Source organism: Podarcis liolepis (assembly GCF_965112155.1).
Source record: "Podarcis liolepis genome assembly, chromosome: 9".
Classification (NCBI taxonomy): Eukaryota; Metazoa; Chordata; class Lepidosauria; order Squamata; family Lacertidae; genus Podarcis; species Podarcis liolepis.
In genome coordinates this window covers 24,735,609-24,763,078 of record NC_139564.1, presented here as the reverse complement: position 1 = coordinate 24,763,078, position 27,470 = coordinate 24,735,609, and the positions used below count along the sequence as shown (strand labels likewise).

Sequence of the window (27,470 nt, the reverse complement as noted above, 5' to 3'; positions counted from 1 at the left end):
CACCATGCTTTTCTCTGCCTCCCAAGATCACAGGCAACATACTTTTGAATACTAGCTGCTGAGAATTGTGGGTTGGGATAGTGCTGTTGCAATCAGGTTTGGCTTGCATGCTTCTCATGGGCAGCCATTTGGCCGGTGCAGGAACAAGATGCTGGACTAGATCAGCCTATGGCTCTTATGTTCTTACTGGCCACCCAATATTAAGATGCTAGGCATTTGTCTAATTTCAGCTGGTAACTGATTCCAGAGGACTAGAGCCGCAACACTAAAAGCCCCGATGTCTAGTAAATATAAGCACACCCAATCTGTTCAGTGCTACCCAGTTATGCGTGTATCTGGAAAGTATGTCTGTGTAGATGCTGCTAAACCTGTTGAGTTAATTTCTACACAAGCATGAAATACACAATGCATTTGAGCTATTATTTATTTATTATTTATTACATCTATATTCTACCTTGCCTTCGAGGAGCTCAATGCATGATTTCTCCACTCTTCCCCTATTTTATACTGTCAACAACTTGTGATGGTTAGGCTTAGAGGCAGTGACTGGGCCAGGGTCACTGAGGAAGTATTATGGCTGGTGGGGGATTTGAAACCTGGTCTCCCAGATCCTATTTTGACACTCTTAATCGCTGCAGTACAGTGATCCTAAATAAGACAATTGGTTATCACAATCCTAAAATGATGAACCAGTTGTAGACTATCATTCTATCTTTAGCACAAACCAGCACAGCATCACTAGTCATGACCTAGCTGCTTTAATACTCCGTTCTCCTTATTTCTTGGCATGCTATATTGCATAGCACCAGGCTCGGGCAGAACCATACACCATACATTGAAAGCACATTCAACACATATGGCTTCCCTCAAAGAATCCTGGACACTGCAGTTGGTTAAAGAGGCTGGGAACTCTGCCTACAATTCCCCCCGGGAAGCCATGCACTTTAAATGCATGTTGAATGTGCTTTCTTTGTATGGCGGGAGTCTACTGGCTGCGCCTGGAGTCATTTGCATTCTGTTAAACAGCCAGAGGGCACCACTACAAGGTTGTTGTGTGGAGGGCAACACAGGAGAGGCAGTGGGTGTGAGGATACACACCAAATAAGTTGCCTAAGAGCCCTGGAAGAAAGATTTTGTAACATTTATGGATTGCAAAATGTTTCAAAGTGATGTACAAAAAGAGTAACAACAATTGAAACATCCACACTCATGGGTGTAGCCAGGATTTTTGTTAGGGGGCCTCCAAAAAGTTGTTGAGCTAATTTTGGGGAGATCACGGGTAAAAATCCCCCCAAAGAGGACATTATGGGGGGGCAGGCTTTTGTTTTTTGGGAGGGCAGGCTTCTGATGGGGGGACACAGAACCTCAGTTAATTGAGTATTTTTAATGCTTTTCAATACTTTTAGAGGATTTAGGGGGGCAACTGCCCCCCCCGTCTACGCCCATGTTCACAGGGTGGTACATTGCGATACACTGATGTGAAGCATTGATAAAAACCGAGCAACCTTTCTACCTGAGCTGCCTAAAGTCCCGGGACCGATTCTGAACGTAGGTACCTCTTTGCGCCGCCTTGAAACTCCTGCTCCTGACCTGTCCCCTCTGCCTTCCTCGCACACTGCAATTTAGAAGCGATCCCGATCCCGTGAGCCTGGGAAAGCAACGTAACGCCGCGGCGCCGGGGGGCTTTGCATATATTATGCAAATCCGCCCGAACCCCCCAGCCTCCTCTCTCTCTGGGAGCGCGCTGGTCGCCCGCCCCTCGGTCTAGGTGAATAAATTATGCTAATGAGCCTCCCGCGGTTCTGGCAGGCGCTTGGAGGCGGCGTGCGCTGTGCAGAGTCCAGAGAAGAGAGCGCGAGGCTCAGGAGTCGCTGCCGCCGCCGCCGCCGCCGCCGCTACTGTTCCTGACAGCCGCTACCGAAGGCGCCTACGCAGCCAGGGGGCTGCAAACACGCTCCGGGGAAAGGAAGAGAACCGCTGCCGCCGCCGCTCGCCGCTTCCTGGGGTCCCCTCGCACTTGGCTTGCCGCCGAAGTGACCCGGGCGCTGCGTAAAAGCGCACCAAGGAAGCCTGAGGAAAGCGGTGCAACAAGTCTCCGCTCCGCGCCGCTGGGTGGGGAAAACGGCTCCGGGGAGCACCTGGGAAGGTTGTCGGGCTTCGCTCGAGGGAGAATATTCCACGGAGGCGGCGTGTGGACCGTGTGGATGGCAATTTTGAGGGGCGCCCTGAGGAAGCTCGCCATGGTCTTTCTGCCTTGAAAGCCCCGCTTGACTTGGAGTTTATTTTTGTCGCGAGTGGGGGGCGCGTGTTCGCGTTTCTGGGGGCGGGCAGCTCCGGGCCAAGTGTCCCTCCTCCCCAGCGGAGGAAAGGGGATTTCGCCCTCCGCCTGTGCCAGCAGCCCAGCATGGTGGGGAAAAGCCCGGACGCCAAAGGTCAGGGTGCCAACGGGGAGGCCAGCTGCTGGGGAGGACAGCGCTGCTGCTCCGGCAGGACGGCGCCCCCCAGCTCGCTGCTGGCTGCCCTGCTGCTCTCGGCGGCGTCCATCGCTTCCTGCGTGTATCTGGGGATGAAGACCAGTGACCTTCAGGCCAGGGTCTTGGCCATCGAGACGGCCCAAGGGGACGGATCTGCTGCTGCTGCTGCTGCTTCCTACCAGCTGCTGCCCAGCTACTCTTTGGATCAGCTCAATGCACTGATGAAGGAGAACGTGGAGCGGCTTCTGGCTCAGGTGGGGTGGCCTTGGGAGGCTGAGGGTGGGACTCCCAGGAAGAGACAGTTAGCCAGCCACCTCAGGAATGCCTCTCTGTTTACTGATGGAGGCCAGTTGCATGCGTAGCCCAAAATCGAAGCCAAAGGCAATAGAAGAAAAGTAGGGGGTTCGTGTGGGCATGCTTTCAACAGAAAGAGAGAGAAACTGGGTAAATATTAGGAAAAGAGTGTGTGAAAATAGCCAAACATTTTTGTGTGGCTGAATGACTTTTAGCTGGTTTTATTCTGGTAATTTGCGGACAGGGCTCCCCATGGCTTAGCCCTTCAGTTGGCTTTGAATTCTACAGAAACGCACTCTTCATTATTGTTATTCACAGAGAAATAGAATTATAGAATTGCAGAGTTGGAAGGGACCCTCCAGGTCATCCAGCTCAAGCCCTAGAAATGTAGAAATCCTGCCCACAGCCGTCCCTGGATGGGCTCAAATCACCAGCCTTCTGGTTAACAGCCAGACACACTTCTTTACAGAGAAGCAATAATAATGAAGAGGGTGCCTCTGAGCATGTACAGTGCACCTTTCTGTTTTAACATTAGAAAGGAAAGAAGCCATACAAACCCCAAACAGGGTGCTGTCTAGACAGACTTGAGCTTTGAAACTAAATTAAGCCTTGGGCAGTAATTGCTTGAACAAGATGTTAAAAATCAGGATGGCCGCGTTGCTCTATGAACTGTGTTGCTCTGTGGGCATGGGATAAAGGCACAGTCTTACGAGACCTGGGATAGCTTGAAAAAAAGAGAGACATCTGTATTGTTATATCAGGACTGTTCCATGTGTATTTCAAAGTGATGCCGTTCCCACCGAATGGTAGAAGAAATCCCTTTTACTTTAGTGTTGTGGCTCTTAAAATGCTTTTACTGAGATCTTTTGGAAGATAAAAATGTTCCAGACTTGAGGCTCAACAAGAACCCATACAGACATGTGGCTGTAAAATGTGGATCCAAGTTTCAGTGGGCTGCCAGGACCTGTCCCTAGTGACCATTTGGCAGCAGCCAGAATCCAATTGGCAATGGCTGCTCCTATAATTGTGGTAGCATTTGACCTTCATATATAAAATATTCATTACTCTCTCATTTCTAATTTACAGATATTCACTCAAATCCAAGTTTTCTGCATTATTTTGTGCTTCACAGATGTGGGAAAGGGTGGGTGACTGTGTTCACATGAGCAGGTAAAACGTGCGCAAGGGTGATTCAAGTGAAAGCCAGTGTCTCTCTGTGTGTGACCATTTAATCCATTAGCTATTGTCGGGGTGAACAAGTGATGTGAGTTGACTGAAATCCAAGTTTAGAGACCGTTGTAACTTAAGTAGGATATTAAACAGAGGTAAATCATAATGCAACACAGATCCACAGAATGTTTAACACCAGCTCTCTTAATCAGTTTCTCCTGCAAGGGACTAACATGCTGCTTACTGCTTTTTCTATCTTTACCTCTCCTCCCTACAGAAGTCCTATGAGCATATGGCAAGAATCAGAATAGCAAGAGAAGCTCCTCCAGAATGCAATTGCCCACCAGGTAAATGGCAGCAGCCTGGACAGTTCTAACTCTGTTTTTGTTTAATGCTTGTAGATGGTTTCTTTGATTAGCTGATGGTGCTAAAGAAAGGTTTGAGAAGCATATCTTCTGTCTTCTGAAGTTTGAGATTAACAGAGGGGGAAAATGTTAATTAATATAGAAGAACAGCCTTAAACTTTCTAAGTAAAGATCAGTTTTACAGAAATAAGTGGAGTTTTCTTCCATGTACAGGTAATTCACAATTTACACAAATTTAATGTGTGTGCATTTAGCTTTACATGCTTGGTAATCAGGAAAAAAATAAAAAATAAAGAGGGAGTGAAAGGGGGGGCAGATCTGGGAAAAAAGACTTTGGCAATCCCACCCACCATTGAAGCCAATGTGTTTTGACTATACGCAATCCCTGTGTAAGTTGATAGGCACCTGTAATTGCAATGTGTGTTAATATTTTGCCTCTTAAGTACTTTTAATCTGTGCTGTGTGATCTTAAGTGTGCTTGCCAAAAAAATTAATTACATTGTATTCATTTTGACTTATCCTCTATTAAATCAAGTCTACAGCCATTGGCCTGCGGGAAAGTCCCTTTGAACTCAGTGGCAGGGGTGCCGACTTGAATTAAAAAGGGGGGGGGCAGGTAAGCCCTGCCCTGCATAATCACAAAATGCAGTGCACCCACCCATCATTTGAATGGCAATGCCTACAAATTCTGTGGGGGGAAGCCCCCCTAAATATTTTATTGGGGAGGGGCTGAAGAAGTTGACTTATATGCTCAATGGACTTTCTTCTGAGGAGAACTGTAGAGGATTGCACCATGAGCCTGCAATCCCAGGCACAGTTGCTTGGTAGTAAATCCTGCTGGAAGCAGTGGTATGTATTAATGAACAAAATGCATCTGATAAGGTTATAAGGCTGCAATCCTGTTCACATGTTCTAAGATTTAAGTCTCATTTAATTCAGTGGAACTTACTTCTAAGTTAATATGGATAGGCTCAAACTGTCAATCCACTTATTTTTTAAGTATGATGCATTCAAATCAGTGGGATTCAATTCGAATAAATGTATTAGAGTGAAGTGTTAGGTATGTGACTGAATGCATTCGTGTAGCAGCACAAGCTTTACAGAGATGTTTGTGTTTAACGAGCAGCAGCACACATTCTGACATTCTGTAGTGTAGGATCGCATCTGTGAGCAGTTCTGTGCAGCTGTTTGGCTCTTCTGAAAGGAGCAAGTATGTTAAGTACATCAGACAGTTCAAAAAACAGATCCAAAAATAATTTTAGTGTTTGGTTTCAGTTTGCATTAAATAATACATAAACTTTTGGGTTACTGTTTCCTTACTGTTTCCTTCATCATTGTAAAGGGATATTTTACCAGGTGACTGCATGTCTCCTGCTGTATGTTATTATAAGGGATATGAGTTCACTACTGAAATCCATTAACTTCACTGGACATTCTTTGCAAGCAAACCTTTAAGTGGTGGATTCTATGAAAATGGGGTCAATAATGTGTGAAATGTTATTATCCTTGCAGTCTCTTTTTTGAAAAGGCTAGTGGTGCTTAGGTAACTTACCTTAATGTTTTTTATAAGTTATATATGAAGTTATGCTGTTTTATGCTGGGCATCTTGAAACTGGAATGTGTTACAGGATGAGGGACTGTTGTAGGTATTTATGTAGGGTGCACACCTTAAGCAAAATGCTATTAATTTAAATATTAATGTGGGATAACTATGAGTAAGCCATTTAACTCCCGGTTTTGAAAAGTTGCTGGTTTGCCATTATAAGGAGCAAAGTAACTTAGCCTGGTAATTAGTACATTAGATACACTTAAACATAAGACCCTCCCTTTCACATATGTACTCATGTGAAGTAGGCATCAAATGATTACTGGGGAGCAGTTCACATTCCTGGGGGAAGCATTGGGCATTCTGCCTAGTAACCCCCCCCCCCAGCTGACCATACAGTAGTGTGGCCTTCTGTGATGAATGCACAAGTACCTTCTCATGCAGAAGTTTCATGCAACTGGGACACTTGATTGCAGAAGTGTCTTCATGGTAGGAAAGTCTGTACACATGCAGGCTTTTTCACTGCAGATGACCATGCTAATGTAAGGAGTCTGGAGTCAGGGCCAGGCAGGAAGGCTGATGCTGTGGGTGGGGCTGGAAATGTGGTTGTACTCTTCTGTAATTGAGTTATGCATGAAGAAGGCTTTAGAGGATGACTGAACCTTAGAGCTAAGGTTCATTACTCAGAGACAAATCCATGTTTGCCACTGAGTGTATTATCAACAGATATTTCTTAAAACTGCACTTCAAATATCTTGGGTTATATCTAAAAAGAAATATCTGAACAGGCTTGGTTTTCACTGTGATGATTAGTAGTACAGAGCTCTTTATCGTCTTCTTCAACAGAACTAACGGCTAAACTGGCATTAAACTAAAGAGCTGCTAAGGCTTTGGTAACCATTTTGGCTCTCTAGAACAAAAAGCATGGTGCAAATGAGGCGATACCATTTATTAACCCAGGAAATGTTCAAAATGTGAAACTCCTCTGGAAACAGAGTAGTCCGAAACAAACATTGGATTATATTACTCCAGCATTGTTGAGTGGTTTGTATATAATAAAAAGCATAGCTGGCTGTTGCTTTAAATAGCCATGTCTGAAGAAGTATTTTCTGCAGGGGTGCCAACTTGTATAAAATATGGGGAGGGCAGGAAAACCCCACTCCACATAATTGATCACACGACATGGCACATGCACACCATTTGAATGGCAATGCCCATCAACTTTGCAGGGGGCAATCCCCTTAATATTTTATTTGGGGAGCGGCAAGGGACCTTGACCCCTGGGATTTGGCTCCTGTATCACCTTAAAACGTACATTAAATTTGTAAGAGCAGAGGTAATACACAACAACAACTTTTCTTCTTCAGGGGAGACACACAAACATTTTGTCAGGCTTTGGCTAATATGTGTGTGTAGCAAAATTTTGAGCTTTTAGTAGGCATGGTTTACTACTTTCTTAAGTGGTATGATCCAACATGCAGATGCATTCTATGAAGCTGAAACTCAAATATCATGCTCTCCATGATATTTGTAACTGAAAATAAACACTATAGTTGCTTCAAAAAAAAATTCCTGATCTACTTTCAAGCTTAGACACAGCCTCTTCATACAACTGCACTTATTACACATGCTGCCTTTCTTCTTTGCTGCCACTAGAGCTCCACATTATACCAACTATTACCTGAGCATCCTTTCTCTTTCTCTATGTCTTTAGTATTGTGTTCCATTACAGTATATTGAAATCAACTGGATTTGTAAGTACACTGGAAGACATATTCCAACATGCTGAAGAGAAGCACGTGTTGAAATGGCATGTGTCAGGGATAGAAAACTTTAAAAATTAGGTGAGATTAATAGAATGTGAATTATTTTTTAAAGGGACTCAAATTGTCATGGGATGAAAAAAGCAGACCCTACCTTTTGATCACTAGTCACTCTGAAGAAGGTATTGAAGAGTGATCATATGTATGATTACTGCATCTCAAAACTTGTAAATTAAATTTTAAGTCTCAAAACTGAAGTGATCTAAAAATGAAATATTTGAGTTTCCAGTCAGGATAAGAATTTAGCAAATATTTAAATAAAACTACAACAAACAGTTAAAGATAATCTTATACAGCCACTGTCCACTCCTCTTGCCTATTCCCTGCACAAACCCTCTTGCAAATCCATCAATCAAAGTATTTCATGTGTTCTGAGTTTGCTTGGAAGTTAGGCTTCCATATGGTTACAGACCTGCCTGTTGCATGATCAAATACTTGTACTAGATGCTTGTATTAGCATATCACAAGCCATGCCAGTATGTGCATCAAGTTAATTCTGACACTGTGTTAGGTCAGGGAGCTTTCAAAGGTAGAAAGAAGTTGGTCAGTGTGTCATAGCTGCTCACCAAACTCAAGCTGAAATTTTTGTTCAGTTATGAAGATCATTAAATGGCTATAAACATGTTGTTAGCCCCAGAAGTTTTATGTATATGAGTCTAAATTTCTGATTGTAGAACAAGCAAGTAGATAACAGCAACAACAACAATTTTTGTGGGAAAGGCTGTTGACACCAGTTTGTGCAACGCAACAAAAATGGGACATGTTCAGCCAGAGTAAAAGTTTGAACCATAATGCTTTGAAGTGATCTTATGTATTAATTCTCAAATATGCCTTACTCTATCAGCTGTTTTTTATTATCACAAAGTGGTCAGTTTTAAGATTTATTCAAAGCTCCATAACTTTCTGTTAGCATCACGTGGAAACAGAGCAAGTAGGTCTTGAAATTGTTTATTTAGATTACTGTGAACACAATTTTCTATTTTTGTGGCCATTGAAATGCTCAGGTAAATAAAGATGGAACTCTGGGGACTAGTGTCGTTTGATGCCATTGTGGTTTAATTTACTGAATTTATTTATTATCAATTCACACAACTGAACGGAGTCCCAAAGCAATTTACAGGAAACATAAAATACAAAATTGCATAATAAAACATTCATGAAAACAATACAAATATACTAAAAGTGTTCATAAAACACACACACCACCTAGTATGATATATAATTCTGATTCATATGTGTAGACTGTGTTCTCGAATTGATTCTTTTCTTTAAAACTCCATTGTGGTTTTATACTTTATGATTAGATTACTGCGAGTCAGGATCAGCACTGGATTATTTGAATGGATTCTACAATAGTTGTTGTTGTTGTTGTTGATGATGATGCAAGTACTGCGAAATGCTCCTAGCTTCAATGTGACTCTTGACATTCTGCTGGTCCTTTATGAACCCTGTAAAAAATAGTTTGTTCCATTTTCTCCTTGGCAAACTGCAATCTCCTGGCCATTTAGGAAGTGATCTGATCTCAAACATTGAAGTGCAGTAAGCGTGATTCTGATTAATGTGAGCTAATCACTCCCTTGTGGTTCCCCATGGTAGGATTCTGCATGGCCAGAGATAGGTTTCTTAGTCTTGGTCACTGAGAGAAGCCAGATTCATGACCTTCCCTGGCTGGCCTGCCAACATGCATGGGATTCCTTTTAAACAAATGGAGTCTTTACTTCCCATCCCTTGTCTAGGGTAAATGGGGTTTTCATTTCTTCTTACGAAGAAACTTCTCCAGACTCTGAAATCTGGGTGTCCACCAATGATGTATGTTTTATTTACTGGCTGCTTCCTTTTCTGCAGTGACATGCAATGAAGAGTCTGTTTCAATCAAATACAGTCGTACCTCGTTTTGCGGCCGGGATCCGTTCCGGAGCCTCGGCTGCTAGCCGAAAAGGATGCAGGGCAAAGTGGAGCGGTTTGTGCTTCTGCGCATGCATGAAGTGCAATTTAGAGCTTCTGCGCATGCGTGAGTGGCAAACCGAGAAGTAACATGTCCTGGTACTTCTGGGTTTGCCACAGACGTTCGCCAGAATGGACGCTAGACAAGGCGGACGTACGCGGAGGTATTACTGTGATAGTTGGGTCCCGTCCCCTCCTTTTGTAAGAAGCCATAAGCCTCATGCTGAAAGAAAGTCAGTTGAAAATGTCTCTGAGGCTACAATCCAATGCACACTTATTAGAGAGTAATCACCATGAACACAGTTCCTAGTAAACATCCATAGAGTTGAATAGTAAAAGGTATATATAAATAATAGCAGCCATTCATCATCATTATTTTTGCACCATATAGTATGTAATAGATACTAACCTTTTGCCAAATGGAGTTTTATACCTTCGTGTATAAACAAAAATGCTATCCCATTCAGAAATGGGCTGCAAACTGGAGTGCGTAGCCTTCAAGATGTTTCATTTTGATTCTTTTCCTCTTGTAGGCAAGGCTTTTCTCAAAGATGAAATTATTGTTCCAACTGCCACAATATAATCTGTGTTTCAGTCAAAGTTTCAGTTAATGCTGGCAATTAAAACTGCTTCAGCTTTTTTTAGATTGAAATCCCGTGCCCACTTACCTGGCTGTAAGCCTTATTGAACACAATGGGACTTAACTCTGAATAAACATGCATAGTATTGTACTACAAACATGAGCTGTCTGCATGAGAGCTCCATGATGGGTAGAATTCGACAGATGAAAATTGATTTTTGCCTACAATGCAGTTGTTAAAGGTACAGACCTTCTAGTTTTGATAAGGAGTCATCCCTGAGCCTGCTCATAGCCATGAAGGTTTTAAGAGATGGTAGTTGAATGTAGGGTGTAAATGCAATCCAATTTCAACATTCAAACCATCTGTTTCGATGTGAAAGGGACCAAATTAGCTTAAGGCTAATATTTCATGCTGATTCAATACAGTAATCAAGCCTACATTAAATGAAAAATGAATAATTTTATCAGAGAGAAATGAATGAATTTTAGAAATGTTTATTAACATAATAGATATATTTTCCTTCATTACATGGTAATCCAATGAGGGTTTCCAATAAAAGTTTAGAATCATAATATGTTTTACTGTGCTCATAAGATAAATCCAATAAAAACCATTCGAAATAAACTGAATACCTTGACATGCAATTAACAAATTGACAATGACACTATTTTGCAAGGTTATGAAATGATATAAAAAGGGGTGGGGTAAAAAATTTTTTTTGCTAGGATAGCCAAGAGAGGGGAAAAAGAAACAGCACAGTCCTAAGCATGTTTACTCAGAAGTAAGGGCTATTGAGTTCAGTGGGGTTTACTCACAAGCTTGCTTAGGATTGCAACTTTAGTCGGATAAATTCAATTTTAAGAATTCAGTTTTATCCAATAAGGACCAAGTGAAACAGGCAGAAAGATTAGTAACTGAATGTAACGTAAGCTCTGGAAGAAGCGTGGAAAAGGACATATCCATAAATCACCAGTGCAATAAATTTATTTTGCAGAAGTGAGGAACTTGGAATCTACTATTATATATAGAAATGACTCTGTTGTAATTGATACCTTTATGTCTGTTTTGGTTGTGCTGAGCTCAACAGCAGAACACCTATTGATTTCAGTGGAAACAATTGCACAGGAGGTTCACCTAGCATATGAACAAAACTTTGAACCTTCTCTCTGTGCTGATGGTATTTGGCAGAAAATAAACAACCTTCAGTGATGAACGTTCATCTTTTTGAGGTTACAGCCAGTTTGAAAGGAAGATCAAAAATGTGGGAACACTGACATGGGATGAATCGGTTTTCATTAAATACTGAAGATTCAGTATGTGATCACTTAGCTTAGCAGCTCTACAAAAAGCTTTTATATAGCAGGATGAGTAACTTTTTGTACAGTTCATTTGTTCTGTAACTTTAAAAAATGTTCATTTTAGACTTTGAAATGAAGGGTGATATACCAGTTTGTTTGGCATGTTATTGTTCAGATAGCTTTCCTTTTCCCATACCAAGTGAGTTGAACAACACCAGCATTTTCAGAACCTAACTTGCTCTTTCTAGACTTTTTTATTATTATTAAAGAAGCAGCAACACCTGTGGTTTGAAATAATTTCCAGTCTGTGGGTGCTGTCATCATTCTGAATTGCCTCTTTCTTCCTTCTTTCACCATCTGCATCTATTTTGTGCTGCTCCTCCAAGAGTCCCATAGTTTTCCATCTGAAGTGTTCTCATGCTTACTGTGCAAATTTGCCATGGTGAGGCCATCAAGTCTGCTTCAGTGCTGTTGTGTGAAAATGTGTAAACCAAGTAAATGTTACAGGCAAGGCAGTCTTGAAATGTTAGCCTGGTATGATCTGTATCCATAGTTTTGATTTAGATGGTGTTATGAAGATGCTCCATTAATTAATTTAGCTTGTTGTGGCTCGAATCAGTAAAACATTTCATTATTTGTCACGATTAATGCCATCAATGTAAGTGGTGCCTTATAGGGTTTTATAACCTCGGTAATGGGCTGGATGAGAGCCATCAAACTGAAGCTCAAACCAGATAAGATTTAGGCACCTAGACTGGATGGATAGGAGGTTGCCTACTCTTGATGGGGTTACACTCCCTCTGAAAGCGAGTACATAGCTTGGGGGATATTCCTGGATTCTTTGCAGTTGTTTGAGGCTCAGGTGGTTTTCCAGTGTTTTCCATCAGCTTTGGCTAGTGGCCCAACTGTGCCCCTATCTGGACAGGAACAGCCTAACTCCTGTTGCCCATGCTCTGGTAGCCTCTAGGTTAGATTACTGCTTTATATATAGGGCTGCCTCTGAAGATAGTCTGGAAACTGGAAGCTAGTGCAGAATTCACAGCCAGGTTACTCACTGGGGCAAATAGTTTGAGCGTATTAAACCAATCCTGGCCCAACTGCACTGGCTGCTAATTAATTTCCAGGGCCAATTCAAAGTGCTGGTTTTGACTTATAAATCCTTAAATAGCTCAGGACAGGAATACCTCAAGGACTGTGAATAACTGTGGACGTGAAATGACTAAGGTGTGAAAAAGGAAGACCTGAGATAATAACAAAGTGCTAATCAAGCAAGGAATGGAGCAGAACATGAAACGTCTGTTTAGATGAGGAGATGGAGAAGAGCATAAGTAGACATGTCAAGATTTGGCAACTGGTGTGCATCAGGTTGATGTAGGAATGTTGCTTGGCCAGAAAAATAGTTGGGAAGGAAAAGCAGTGGAATTTTCAGCGAACGAAGTCAGCAGGGCCTTTTTATTTCCTTCAAAGGCATTATTTCCTAAGTACTGCAAAGGCTACTTTAATTTTGTTATGAGATTAGGGGCTCACTTAAGGAGCAGTGCTTAACTGGGATATACACAGGGACATAATGTTGATGATGCAATACTATAGCAACACATTTCTAATTTTCAGTGTTCCATAAAGATTGCTTCCTGAGGCATTACAATTAGGGAAGCTCATACAAGAGAGAATAAATCAATTTCAGGGATTAAAACAGGACTGAAATTGATATCAGCAGGGTGTTACTGCTTTATTATGACCAAAGAGACTGTGCAAAAGAAGAGATGAATTAGGAGTTGCAGGAACCTGGAAGGAAAGCTCAGTTTCACAAAACAAATGAGGCAATGCACTGTCTGCCTTGCTTGTTGACAGGGCTGTTCCAGTGCTGTTTCTCCTCCCATTCTTAGATGTTAAGTTGTCATGCTGTCCCTTAATTTTATGAGGTTTCCCCCTGTCAGTGCTTTTATGCTCCCTACATAAAGATGTTTGCTGAAATGCAGTAGCATACAGGCTTTTCCTTAATCTGTTTAAGGTTACTCAGCCTATCCCCTACAGTAGAAATAAATGAGTTTTATTGGCTAAGATAAAACCTTTTAATTCTGTTCGCCATGGGGGACCAATAAAGTTGAAAGGGATGATACAGATGACTAAAGATGACCTGATTGAAAGCTTTAGGTTTAGTTGAGGCGTGACACTTGCTGTCTACTGGGAATTATACCCAAAGCAGTTTTGGCTTAGAATTAATACAGTACTTCATCTGGTTGAAATCTGGTTAATATTTGGTTGAAATCTTTTGTATGTGGCAGGCAGATTTTGAAAGGCAGTTATAGCAGAATCCTATACTACTCATAATTAAGTTCCATTGGGTGGTAGTCAACTAAGTTTTACTCAGAGTAGACCCATTGGAATTAATGAACCTAACGTAGTCATGTTAATTAATTTAGATGAGTTTTCTCTGAGTTAAACTTTTTTCTGGAGGTCCTTCGTCTGTCTTGGTTAAGAGGAAACCTATTTTAAAGTGCTTCTGCCCATCTTTGCTAGTGCATTCATGTAACACAAATAACTCTGGCATGCAAATTGCCCTTATCTCAAGAACAGCCCTATATGGTGGAGACAGACACAATATAGTACTTAGTCTGCCTGCTACTGATCAGGCTCAGGAGTTGAAGTGGATCTGTTATTCTGTTTAGCCTAATCAAGTACTATTAATAGCTCTTGGATTGGGAGTAATGGGTCCATGATTGTTCAGGCTCCTTGGGAAAATTCATTTTGGCATTAAAGAGCATTTGTTTCCAGCTGAAGGCAGATTTCCCCTCCCCAATAATTTCCTTTCTTTCGGGTGCCTGAGCATCCCTCCTCTGACTGCATTCAGTGTTCTTTACACTGGGGTGCATGTAGGTCATTACAAAGAGGGTTACTCACATCCCTTTCTTGCATTGTGGCCAGACACACTAACCTTTTTGTTAGGCCACGATTGGTCACTTTGGCCTAAACCTTACGAAACCTTTCTGAGCAGAAAGAGCCTTGAGAGGAACTTTGTGTGTGACACACAGACACCAGTTCAAAGTCTGGCAGGGATACTATGGCTTTCTGTGAGAAGGGGCTTGAAGGAGGAGGGGGAGGCTTTTCAGAGTGAATAGACAGATGGTTTTTGCCACTTGAAATCATACAGGAGGTACAATGGCTATACCACTTGCATCTTTGCCATGTGGGTTTGCAAGGCTTCTACATGATGGGAATATACAGTTTGGATAGCCATAACAGTGAGACATTTGCTTGTTACTGCTGGTCTTTTCTTCTTCTTTGTGGTGAGGATAGGACTTCCCTTTTTATGTGACGAAAGAAGCTTTACTCAAAGAATAATTTCAGAAAGGGTGTTATTGTATGTGCATATATATATATATTTAGTGTGTGTGCCATTCTATATGCACACACATACACACACATAATGCTTACCTTCTGTGGATTAAACTAATTTTGTATTTGAAATACAATCCAAAGTTTACAGTAAGAACAAATAATTCTGAATCCCCTTGGTATTGTGTAGTGTTATAATTAATTGTTTGAATTATGCTAATGCATAATGGTCAGAATAAATTAAAGTTTTAGAGGGAATTTTAATTATGTGCATATTATGTCAACAACGATGGTGTAGAGGAACAAATTACAAGTAATGTAAAAAATAAAAAGTGATTGCACATTGCACTGAAGCCAGTTGCTCTCTGCTATTTGCAATTGTAATATTTGAAAACATTTCATTTTTTGATTCAGTCTGCTTACTTTTCATATATTTGCGCAATATATGTTGCCATGTTTTAAAGGATTAAGAGTGCAATGTTATATGTGCCTCCTCAAAAGTAAGTCCCATGGAGTTCCTTGAGCTTCGCTCCCAGGTAACTGGGCATAAGATGGCAATCATAAACTACATTGTGCTACATGGGTAGGGCGTGGGGAAAATTACATTTTACTCTAATTCTACGTTATCATATTATGGAGAATTCTACCCCACACTTCATATAAATTCTGAGGGTGGTTTGCAAACAATCAGAAATAAAAATGCACAAACATTGTGTGATATCGAAATATGTCATAAACCCACTGAAATCAAAGGACTTCCAGTGAGTTTAATTTGAGTGCGCCTTATTTGGATATCACCCTATATATCAAAAGCAGCCAATCTAAAGAAAACAGCATAAAATCAGCAGCCCAGATAGAGCCAGGGGGGAGGTAGAGTTTTTTTGCCTGGCAGTGAAATAACATCAAATGGATGCCTGATAAGTCTCTTTGGAGAGCGACTCTCCAAACTCTGGGTTAGCAGTGTTGTCCATCAGGTCCATGCTGCCACCAACCTGGAGCTCCCCTAAACTAGCTGCAACCACTTCCATCCTGGTGAATGCTGCATCACTGCTGCTGTCCCCTCCCCTCTTGCACCACTGATGTAACCAAAAAAGCAGTTTCCCTGAAACTTCTCTCCATCTTTCAGAGTTTACTCAGAGAAGAGCCTTTGTTGAGCATCTTAGTCTTGAGTGTGTAGACAGGGATAAGCGGTTCTTCAGGTACCCCACTTCAAACTCTTAATTTGATTTGTGAGAAAATGAAATAAAAGCTGAGAAGGGCCTATGCATTTCTGTCTAATCAATAGTTTATGTCTCACAATTGGTAATATATATGGTTAATAGAATCTTTATACATTTGTTTTGTAAGTCTGAAGTCCCAAAATGTGACTCTTTCTTCCTTGATTCATTGCACATTTCTGAACAATGATCGGTAATTTCATTGAGAACGTCTGTTGGAAAGCTCAGCATCGTGAAGATAAATTATGATGTTTGTAGGATTTCTGGTGATTATACTTCATCAAAAGTAATTATCTGTTTCCTTAGTGACCTTCCTGATCAGTGCTTTCCCTCTTCCCTACTGCATAAAAAATAAATAACATCAGATTGCTAGTATAAATAGTTCAGCATCATTTTACTGCTGAGTTTGCTCTTTATTTTACTAACAAGCTAAAAGGGGAAAAAATTAGTGACCGGGCTTTAGTGCATCATGCAAAACTAGTATAGAAGCAAGAAGCCAAAACAGAGGCACAAGCTGTCATTGAAAGTAATTATGCTACTTATGAATGAAGAAATCTTACAGGAAGTTGGGTCTTTGGTGCAAAGAAGTCTTTACAAAAATTGGCCCTCTAGTCACAAAAATAACTAAAATATTTTAAAGAATTCTTTATTTGAAAAAAATAAAAATAAAATTTACACCAGGACATTCATGATACAGTTTTTGCTCCTAGCTAAAGGCACAGAGTTCTTTTGCATGTCCATCTCTTTTGGGGTAGTATATTAGGAGGCTGGATAGGTGCCATGGAACCACCCTCCCCTTGTTTGCCTGTGTGAGATACCATGTTCTTATAGCCCCAGTTATTGGCGCCTTTGGTTGATCTGTTTGACATCCTATATCCTTTTAAAATGTGGCTGTTTTCTGGAGGGGAATGTTATTGGGTTGTTGTTTTTATTCTGATTATATATGTTGTGATCTTTTATGTGAACTGTCCTGAGACCTCCAGGTATAGGGCGGTATATAAACTCAATAAATAATAATAAATAAAATAATAATAAGGATCAGGTGTACAGTTTGGAGGTGCTCTTAAAACTGGCTTTGTTCCTGGAAGTTTAGGTGGCAGCCGTAGCTAAGCCTTTTACTAACTTAGGTTGCTGTGGCAACTGTACCACTTCTTGAGTATCATAATCTCTAAGGAGAGTTATTATTTTAGTGAGTGTATTCTGTGGGTTGCAACTAGTGTTGCAACAGACAAATTCTGCTAGTTCAATAGAACTTCTCTTTCTTCTTCTGCTCCTCCTCTGCAGTGCACCACCAACACCCTGGAGCTTATTTTGAGGGGGCAGGGGGAGCTGAAGGGGAGAGAAGAGGAGGCTCCATTGTGCACATGTTGTGCCAGTGGAGTTGCTGTGTTTCATACAGCCCTGTGGTGTGTGGTGTTTTGTTTTTTTTAAAAAAAGAGTTTTTATGATAAATTGTATGTTGCATTTGATATGTTTCAGTTTTCTGTATATGGTTTGTTGAATTATTATTAGCAGTAGTGGTTTTGAATGTTGAATTTATTTTGTATTTCCCATATCGATTCCTTTTTGTTGTTATTTGTAAACTGCTTAGCGTGTATACATTAACAAAATGCAAATACATACACATGAAACAGGCTGTAGTACATCTTTTCAGCACTATGGCATTTGTCGAATTAAGCAACAAGTTAGCAATTTTGTATAGCTCACCAATCATATCCTGAAATCCTGATCACCGAAGCACCAAAGAGTCTTGCGGCATCTTAAAATCTAGCAAATGTTTAGAAAAAGCCAGAATGTTTTCAAAATAAGCATGTTGATTCTTAACAGCGTTGACAGGTAATAGAATAACTACATTGGACATGCTTATTGTATTTTCTATCTCTTCTGTTGTTAGGGGCATCAGTGTGTATATTTTACATATAGGCTAGCTCTATTGAATTGTCAGTCTAAGTTCATTTTTCATATCCTTCCCTTCTGACCTCACTGCTTGCAGTGCCCCTTTCTGCATGTGTGAATACCTGCTGTTCAGGATTGATGCATCTAACGAAGAAGATTTTAGTTCACAAAAGCTAATGCCACAATAAAATTGCACTACTTACAGACTTTTTGGGGTGTGAACGACACCCCGGAACGGATCACATCCGTAAGGAGAGGTACCACTGTACGCTTCACACAGGCCCTTCTGCACTTCTTCATGGTTAGAATAATGCTTGATGATATATTCCTGCAAATAAAAAGCAAATGAGATTATTGCACAGCCACCAGATTTTTCACACAGATCCTTGTGTTGGATCACCTTTGAAAGTTGGGATGCATTCATAGTATGGGATGCCATATGCATGGATATGCCAGTTGCGTTGTCTGACACCTACGATTATAAATGAAATGCCCCTTCAATTTGACTTATGATGCAGAGAGAAATGTATGTCTCCCAACCACTATCAGGGCCAACTGAGCATGATTCCCCCCCCCCCAATAATTCATTGCTTTTGTTATGCAACACACTGTTGTATATGATGGTCTTTCAACTGGGTCTCTAGTTTTGAAGTCTGTGGGACTTCCTTTGGGGAAACTAGATCAAACCACCCTTTGACTGCAAGAAAAACAAACAAAATGAGAACCTGTTGTTGAGAGCTAATACCTAGAGTATTGGTGTGTGTGTGTGTGTGTGTGTGTGTGTTTCTAAACAAGGTGGCTTATACATTTTTAATATAGCTTGAATGATTATGGTGCTAATGAATATGGTTTCATTGAAATAAAACTGAGCCTTTAGTTCGCTTCAGAATAAGTTGCTGGGTTTGTTCTCTCTGAAGAACAAAGCCAAGATGGTGGGCGGGATTTTGCATGACCCTGCCGCTAGTCCCATGGGCTTGATAGGCTTTTTCAAAAGATGGAGCTGTATCTATTAACCTAATTAACTAAATTTTAATATGAGCAACTGAATTATCTCAAGTTTTGCCTCAGTTCAAGCCTTAGCTGGAAGTTCAAATAAAGAAAATACTGTAAACACTTCCCATACAACATCCATCCTTGGCTTTTTCTCTTTTTCTAGTTTCTTTATAAATAAGATTAACATTTCCCCTGGGAGTAAGTAAGCTTCTGTTTGGCCTCATTAAATGTACCTTTTGGCCTTTGCTCCCCTGTGGTGATGAGAAGCTGTTGGAAAGATTTTGATGGTGATTTGTATGAAGTAAATTTAATTATTATCTACATTTTGTGGAAGCAGCATGCAGGCATTTTTCCTTTCAAGAGAGAGTGGAGATGTGTAAAAGTTATATGAATTGTGGGCTTAAGGAGCATAGTTTGCTTCTTTTTTTAAGTGAATCTAATAACTTCTTGAGATTGAAGACAACACATTGAAAAGCAGCAACAAATAACAGTCTAGCACACAATATCCCCAATAATTTTGTTGGGCAGGTTATTCTTAATTCAATTGCAAGTGTAGAAGTTTTGAACTTGTAAACAGCACTGCCCCCCCAACAGCTAAATTTTCAAAAATGGAAGCAAATAGCATTTAGGGTTACTAGACTTTTACTCCTCCAAATCTGGGCAACCCTATCTGCATATAAAAAAAAAAGGTTTTGCTGATTATTATAAAGATCAGACATGGGTGGCATGATCAGTATCAGGACAAAACCAGGCCAGGGTGGCTGTATGGCAGTTCTGCTAGAATTCAGAGTAGCAGGTTTCAGGTCAATTAACTATGAAATGGTTTTCCATGTCATCTCTCTCCCTGTGTAATGCTAGAGAAATCACATTTCTACCATAATCATAAGTGTATTTCTGTGGAAGACAAATTTCAATTCAAAAGAAAGCTTGCTAGGCTTACAGTTGCATTCACATGTCTTTTAAATTCATTTTTTTGTTACCGAATATCAGAGCCTAAAAATACATGCTATCATTGATCCTAACTGTATCTATAAGGAAGCAAGCTCCATTGAAGTCAAAAAGTAATCATCTTAAAATCAGGATGCCAAGTCCTTAATGTATTTATAATGTCCCAAGACACAGAGTACAGTGTTGTAACAGTATCAGAACTGACCCGATAACACAATTACTTTCTACTAAACATCTTTCCTACTAAAGGTTGTTCCTTTTTCACACTGAATGTTTGCTATAATATTATTACTTTTACGTTACCTTACTGCACTGGATCATTAAATCTTATAAGGCAATAATTATTAACTGTGCAAAAACAATTTCCATTTATAGTGTATGTAATTTCAGTGCTATCAGATGCTATATTTTATACATGCTTCATATACTTAATAAGGAACCTACTTTGGTAATTCTAGGAGAGTTGTAAAATACTAAGAAACAACAACACTGGAGGTGGGGCACAACTTCTTGCTTTCATGCAGCGTATCTGTGCAATGTCAGGTCACCATTGAACATGTTAGCATGCACCTTGCCTCTCAGTTTACTAACATTGGTTTTTCCAGTTGATAGTTGCTTAAATGTCTATTGCTGCATGAAAATATATGTTGTAACTGGATGGGCTTTCCATGTTGGGAGATAAAGCAGCTAAAATGGGTGTGAGAGGATTTGGTTCAGACCTTCACTATTTTATTATTACTACTGAAATTGTCTAGCTAGCTGTCTTTCTGCTAAGGTGTTCAAGGAGAAACATAGCAAAGCCACTTTGATAAACATTATGGCTGGAAAGTAGAATGTGCTGTTATAAATACACATACAGTGGTACCTCGGGTTAAGTACTTAATTTGTTCTGGAGGTCCGTTCTTAACCTGAAACTGTTCTTAACCTGAAGCATCACTTTAGCTAAATGGGGCCTCCTGCTGCTGCCGTGCCACCAGAGCACAATTTCTGTTCTCATCCTGAAGCAAAGTTCTTAACCTGAAGCACTATTTCTGGGTTAGCGGAGTCTGTAACCTGAAGCGTATGTAACCTGAGGTACCACTGTATAGTAAAAACAAAAGCAACAGCAGAAACACATCCTGATTACTATAAACCAGAACCCTCATGGTTTGTTTCATTTTTCCATAGTATCTAATACATTCTGAAACATTCTAACATGGCACTAAAATGTTCTACACCTCTGACAAATCATGTGTGTAAACAAGGCCCAAGAATCAGCATTGTGGGAAGGGATATTTGTAGAAATCCATGCAGAGGGTGGTTGATAGTTTCCTAGATTTGGGAGATGAGGAAAAGTGGAAAATGCTCAGATTTAATTTGTGTTATGACAAGGACACTTTGAAGCTTAAGATGATTCAGTGAGAGGAATTGGTTAAAGCGGTAAGGAGGAGGCCATTCCAGGACAAATGATTTGCTTTACGAATTTTGTATATCATTGCAAATTAATAATGAATTCATAGTACATTTCATAAATGGTCCACTGGTGACCTAGTGGTTAGTGTGTTGGACCAGGACTGGAGAAACCCAGGTGTCATAAGTTCACTGAGGTCACTTTGCGTCAGCCACTATCTCTCAACCTCACCTACCACTATGAGGATAAAATGTAGAAGGAGAGCCATATCTGTTGCCTTGAGCTCACTGGAGAAAATGTGGGATATAAATCATAAACACATTGATGAAATTGTTTATCTCTGATCTAGAACACATATTGCTAATCACATTGACAGTGCTAAGTAGATGAATAATGGCTAGGTTTATCCTTCACGTTAACTCACAGTCAACAGTTTAAAAGTGTAGCCAAGATGTTCAGACCTCATGGTATGCTAAAGGTAAAGGTAAAGGGACCCCTGACCATTAGGTCCAGTCATGACCAACTCTGGGGTTGCGGTGCTCATCTCGCTTTATTGGCCGAGGGAGCCGGCGTACAGCTTCCGGGTCATGTGGCCAGCATGACTAAGCCACTTCTGGCAAACCAGAGCAGCACACGGAAACGCCGTTTACCTTCCCGCTGGAGCGGTACCTATTTATCTACTTGCATTTTGATGTGCTTTCAAACTGCTAGGTTGGCAGGAGCAGGGACCGAGCAACTGGAGCTCACCCCTTCGTGGGGATTCGAACCGCCAATCTTCTGATCGGCAAGCCCTAGGCTCTGTGGTTTAACCCACAGTGCCACCTCTGCATCCCATGGTATTCTACTTTCAGTTTTATTTTGGCCATTTGAAATCATGATCTAAGCATCAGGCCAAGAACATTAGCCTAAATTCCAAGCACCTTGGAGCAATTCATTCTCAGAACGCTAGCATGGGCTAGTGGACGATAAAGACATACAAAAATAGCTTAGACCTAAACTACTGATTTTCAAATTAAACTGGAATGCTATTGGACCTTTTCTGAAATGACTAAATCACAGGCTTCTCCATCTTAGTGACATCGTTAAAATTGGAAACATCCAAAATGTCACAGTGTGATGTTGATGTATGAACACATGCTCTAATTTTATTCCGCTTTTAAAAAATGGTTCCACAAATGACCAGATTAATTTTAAATTACGATGATCTTACCACTCTTGTATGCATTCTGCAATGAATCATGCTGTTTGCTGTACACTTTCACATCCCTCACACAGCAGAGACTTGTAATTTACATTAAATTATTAATTGCATTTCACCACGAAACACATCAGAGATGGAGTTGTGAATAGACAATAGACAAAAGCAATTTTAGTACAGTCCAGTAGCAGTTCTACACACACTTATTGTGAGTAAATTCCAGTGAACTCAGTAAAATTTAATTCTGAGTAGGTCTGTATAGGATTGTACTACCAGGCCTGGCATTGTACCATACCAAGTACCTGAGGTGAACCACAAAATAGCACTCACCCTCCCCTCTATATCAGGAAAAAGGGAGGAAGATCTACATTGGGAAAAATGGGGGAACCAAATCAACCTTACCTAAAGGTTGAAGTGGGAATCCATGGCCATTGTGGGGGGCGGGGCAGGGAGGAAGGGACCTGTTCTGAAGAAGGCTATGCCACTGAACGTGTGGATTTTGGGTGCAAGGACAGTAGGTGATATACAATGATTATTGTTGTAAAGATTTGTTTTTTCTTGTCACTGCTTCCCAAAGGTTGATAGAATTGGAATTTTCATTGTTGTTTTTCTTAATATAGAATTGTTGGGTTTCTGCTATCCTTTCTTTTAATAGTTGGTTGGCCACTAAAATAGGATTCAATGACCATGATGGCGAGGTTTGGGTTTCATTGCTCAGTTGTAAGGTCACTTCTACTGGAGCACGATCAGTGATCTTGATGTTGCCAATTTTCACTGCTTGTGTGAAGGGAATTAACTGTGGAGTGAGCAGTAAAAAGTCTAATCTGGACTGTGAAAAATACTAGCTTGAATGAAATGTAATACTGAAATCATTTGGATTTTCTTCACTCTATATATTGTATAAGCCCCATTTTTTGAAAAATTTAAGGAATTTATATGTGTCTTTGTCTTTATCTTTAAAAAAAGTTCCTCCAGGTAGCACCCTTAATTCTTTAGAGAGACTCCTTACACACATAAATGTTGAAGTCACTCCCTAATATGGTTTCTCCCTCAGCAAGTTTATTGAATTTGAGGTTGGAGGATGGATGGCAGCTAACAGATTGAGGTTGAATCCTGCCAAGACAGAAGTATTATTCTTGGGGAACAGGGGGTGGGCTGGTGTGGAGGACTCCCTGGTCCTGAATGGAATAACTGTGCCCCTGAAGGACCAGATGCGCAGCCTGGGAGTCATTTTGGAGTCATAGCTGTCCATGGAGGCACAGGTCAATTCTGTGTCCAGGGCAACTGTCTACCAGCTCCATCTGGTATGCAGGCTGAGACCCTACCTGCCCGTGGACTGTCTCACCAGAGTGGTGCATGCTCTAGTTATCTCCCGCTTGGACTACTGCAATGTGATCTATGTGGGGACACCTTAGAAGGTGACTCGAAAACTGCAATTAAACCAGAATGCAGCAGCTAGACTGGTGACCGGGGACAGCCACCGAGATCATATAACACCGGTCTTGAAAGATCTACATTGGCTCCCAGTATGTTTCCGAGCACAATTCAAAGTGTTGGTGCTGACCTTTAAAGCCCTAAATGGCCTTGGCCCTGTATACCTGAAGAAGCATCTCTACCACCACCGTTCAGCCTGGACAGTGAGGTCCAGTGATGAGGACCTTCTGGCAGTTCCCTCACTGCGAGAAGTGAGGTTACAGGGAACCAGGCAGAGGGCCTTCTCAGCCTACACCGTGGAACACCCTCCCATCAGATGTCAAGGAAATAAGCAACTCTCTAACTTTTAGAATATATCTGAAGACAGCCCTGTTTAGGGAAGTTTTAAATGTTTAATGCTCTATCATGTTTTTAATATTCAGTTGGGAACCACCCAGAGTGGCTGGGGAAACCCAGCCATATGGGCAGGGTATAATTAAATTAATTATTATTATTATTATGAATTTACATAATATGTTTTTAACAAGGTCAAGTTGTTTCAAGTTTGATGCCTCCTCCCAGCTGCCTGGAGCCTGCCACATTGAGGCCACTGCCTCACTTCTCTCCACAAGTGGACAGACCCTGATAAGGATCGCGGCTCAGCAGTACAGAAGATGGTTTGCATGCAGAAGGTGCCAAATTCAATCCACAGCATCCTAAATCTGTATACCCTGGAGAGTGTAGACAATACTGAGCTAGACAGGGGAATGGTCTGACTAGGTTGTAAATGAGTTTCTCAAGTCCCTATGGGACACAAGTGGACATACATTTGCATGCCTTCTGTACATTTAAGTGGTTCTAAATCAACAATCATTCCACCAGGTGCAACTTCTCCTGTTTTTACACACAGTAGAGAGCTGATATAATGATACAGAATAATCCCTCTTCAAGTGTACAGATCCAGATCAGTTGTCTACCATAATCTTGTTCTTTTCCCCCAGCTGATAATCTGTTCTTTAGCACCTTTCTGTTTATAACAGGTAGCCTATCCTCCAACTTTGACTCGTAGTCCTCTGTGTCATCTGATTTACCCTTAACAGAACCTAATATCTTGCTTGTATTCTATTGCAATGTGCCCCTAAGTTCCATTGAGCATAGGCCAGGCTTTGTGATTGGTAGACTCTGTTATTAAATTGCTTTAAGTGAAGTGTTCCAAAAATGCATTGTGTTGCCTTAAAAAAAATCATAATGAAGAACAGCTTTGTTGCTCGTCAGGATTCTTTAGGTGGTAACGGGGGGCGGGGGGGGCGGGAAAGAAGCATTATAGAATAGCTTTCAAAATAATATGTCCTTCTGAGTTGATTGTATGTGTGTAAGTGAGAAAGTGAAAGATACAAAACATTGGATTGCAATGTGAACTTCTAACATCTATGAGATGTGTTCTGGAAGGAAGGCAATGAAGAAATAGGTAGCAAAGGAGCTAATCTTAATAGGTAAAGGTAAAGGGACCCCTGACCATTAGGTCCAGTTGTGACCGACTCTGGGGTTGCAGCACTCATCTCACTTTATTGGCCGAGGGAGCCGGCGTACAGCTTCCGGGTCATGTGGCCAGCATGACTAAGCCACTTCTGGCGAACCAGAGCAGCGCACGGAAACGCTGTTTACCTTCCTGCCGGAGCGGTACCTATTTATCTACTTGCACTTTGACATGCTTTTGAACTGCTAGGTTGGCAGGAGCAGGGACCAAGCAATGGGAGCTCACCCCGTCGCAGGGATTTGAACCGCCAACCTTTTGATCGGCAAAGTCCTAGGCTCTGTGGTTTAACCCACAGCGCCACCCACGTCCCTAGAAAGTAGTAATTTTTTTTTAAAGGGTCTAAGAGGTCCATGCACTTGTGAAGTTGATGGGGCTCTTGTGTATATTGTACTTGGGCATATTAACTTACCATTATCTATACATGTGTGTTGAGATGTTTCAAATTATCATAACAATTTTGCTTCATAAATCCATGTCACTGCATATATATTTCAATATTGGGCTTAAAAAACTGAATCATTCTTTAAAATAATGTATAATTTGGATAATAAAGCCGGTAGTAAGTACCCAATCAAATTCTAACTAAATCTGCTGAGACCACCACACCATTTATGATGTATGACTTTGCTTCTTTTCTTGCTCTGTGAGAAGAATTTCATGGGCTTTTTCAATGTAATTATTGCAATTTATTGTGAAGGGTGTGAATGATGAATCTGTGGCAAGTTTAGTACCAGTGTCAGTGGAAAAACTGCAATCAATTCATCATCAAGAAAAAGCAACAACTTCAGCATGATATTTTGAAGACAAGCTATAGATCAAGTGGCCAAAATTGATTATTTTCTAATGATAAATATATCCCTTAGCTTAATGTGAGACCACTTAGTGAAGGATTTAGAAAATATATTGAATTTTGTGCTAACATTTTTTCTGCCTTAAATTCTTTCAATGAAACTATAACCTTTTGGCCATAGTCAGTTTCTATCAGAAGTCTTTGATCTTGAAGTTGGTGTCCTTAAATTGAACAAGGGATAATAAAATCATATGACTGTTTTAGGTTGCAATTTATAAAGCTCACCATCTAATAAGTATGAAAGATGCATTAATATAATTGCAAAATATTCCTGACTCTTATTTCTTTATGTTATATATCATGGTTTTGGCAGCCCATTTTTAGACTTAAATAGGGAGCTTTGCTCTTATGAGGCAGACATTCTAGTATATGGAAGCTAGAGCTGTTGCTGCATTATTATTTTTTTAAAAAAGAAAATCTTGATTTTTCTGTTCTGAGCTCTTAGACTTCTCAAGGTAGCAAGTGTTCTCTGCTTGAGAGGCTGTTCCTAGAAGTGTTAAGCAACTATCGCCCTTGGAATATACTGGTACTGAATATACTGGTACTGAAACATCCCCAGTTGACCTGACTGATGTCAGAACCAACTCCCCTATAACTCTCTGTGGTTTTTATACCCTTGACCACAATGTCCTCCTGGGACAGCTCTGCAGACTGGGAGTTGGTGGCATGGTACTACAGAGGTTTTGCTCATATCTATTGGGTCATTTTCAGAGACTGGTGATGGAGGACTACTGTTCAACTCTGTGGGAATTATCTTCCAGGATTTGATATTGTTCCGTATGCTATTTAACATCTTTATGAAGCTGCTAGGAACTATAATTTAGAAAGAGGTGTCATCAATATGTGGATGACATTCAGTGCTCTTTTGCTGCTGCATCCTAATCAGGTGTGGCAGTACAGGGACCTGTTCTAGGAAGCCCAATAAATTAAAACTGATTCCATACAAGATGGAAGTGTTATGGGTGATAGGTGAACAGGCCTAGGGGAGATGCCCTCTTCTGGATGGGGTTGCAGTCCTCTTGGAAGAGCAGATGTGTAGGCTGAGGACCCTCCTTGATCCAGCTTTGCTGCACAAGGTACAGGGAGCTTGAATGGTGGATAATGCCTAGGGCCAGCTTTGGTTGATGCGCCAGGAAAAAGGCTGGCTATAATTATCACATGATCAGGTAGCCTCTAGAATTGACTAATCTAATGTGC

General features: G+C 40.8%; 1 protein-coding gene across 1 annotated transcript in view; it reads left to right on the top strand.

The window, feature by feature from the left end:
* The first annotated feature begins 2,272 nt into the window (after positions 1-2,272).
* The window catches only part of COL25A1 (collagen type XXV alpha 1 chain), a 309,311-nt gene continuing 284,113 nt past the window's right edge, over positions 2,273-27,470 (top strand). The window contains exons 1-2 of the mRNA XM_083459390.1: positions 2,273-2,728; positions 4,216-4,285. Coding sequence (XP_083315516.1) covers positions 2,405-2,728; positions 4,216-4,285 — 394 coding nt within the window. The 5' untranslated portion in view covers positions 2,273-2,404. The remainder of the gene's footprint in view (positions 2,729-4,215; positions 4,286-27,470) is intronic.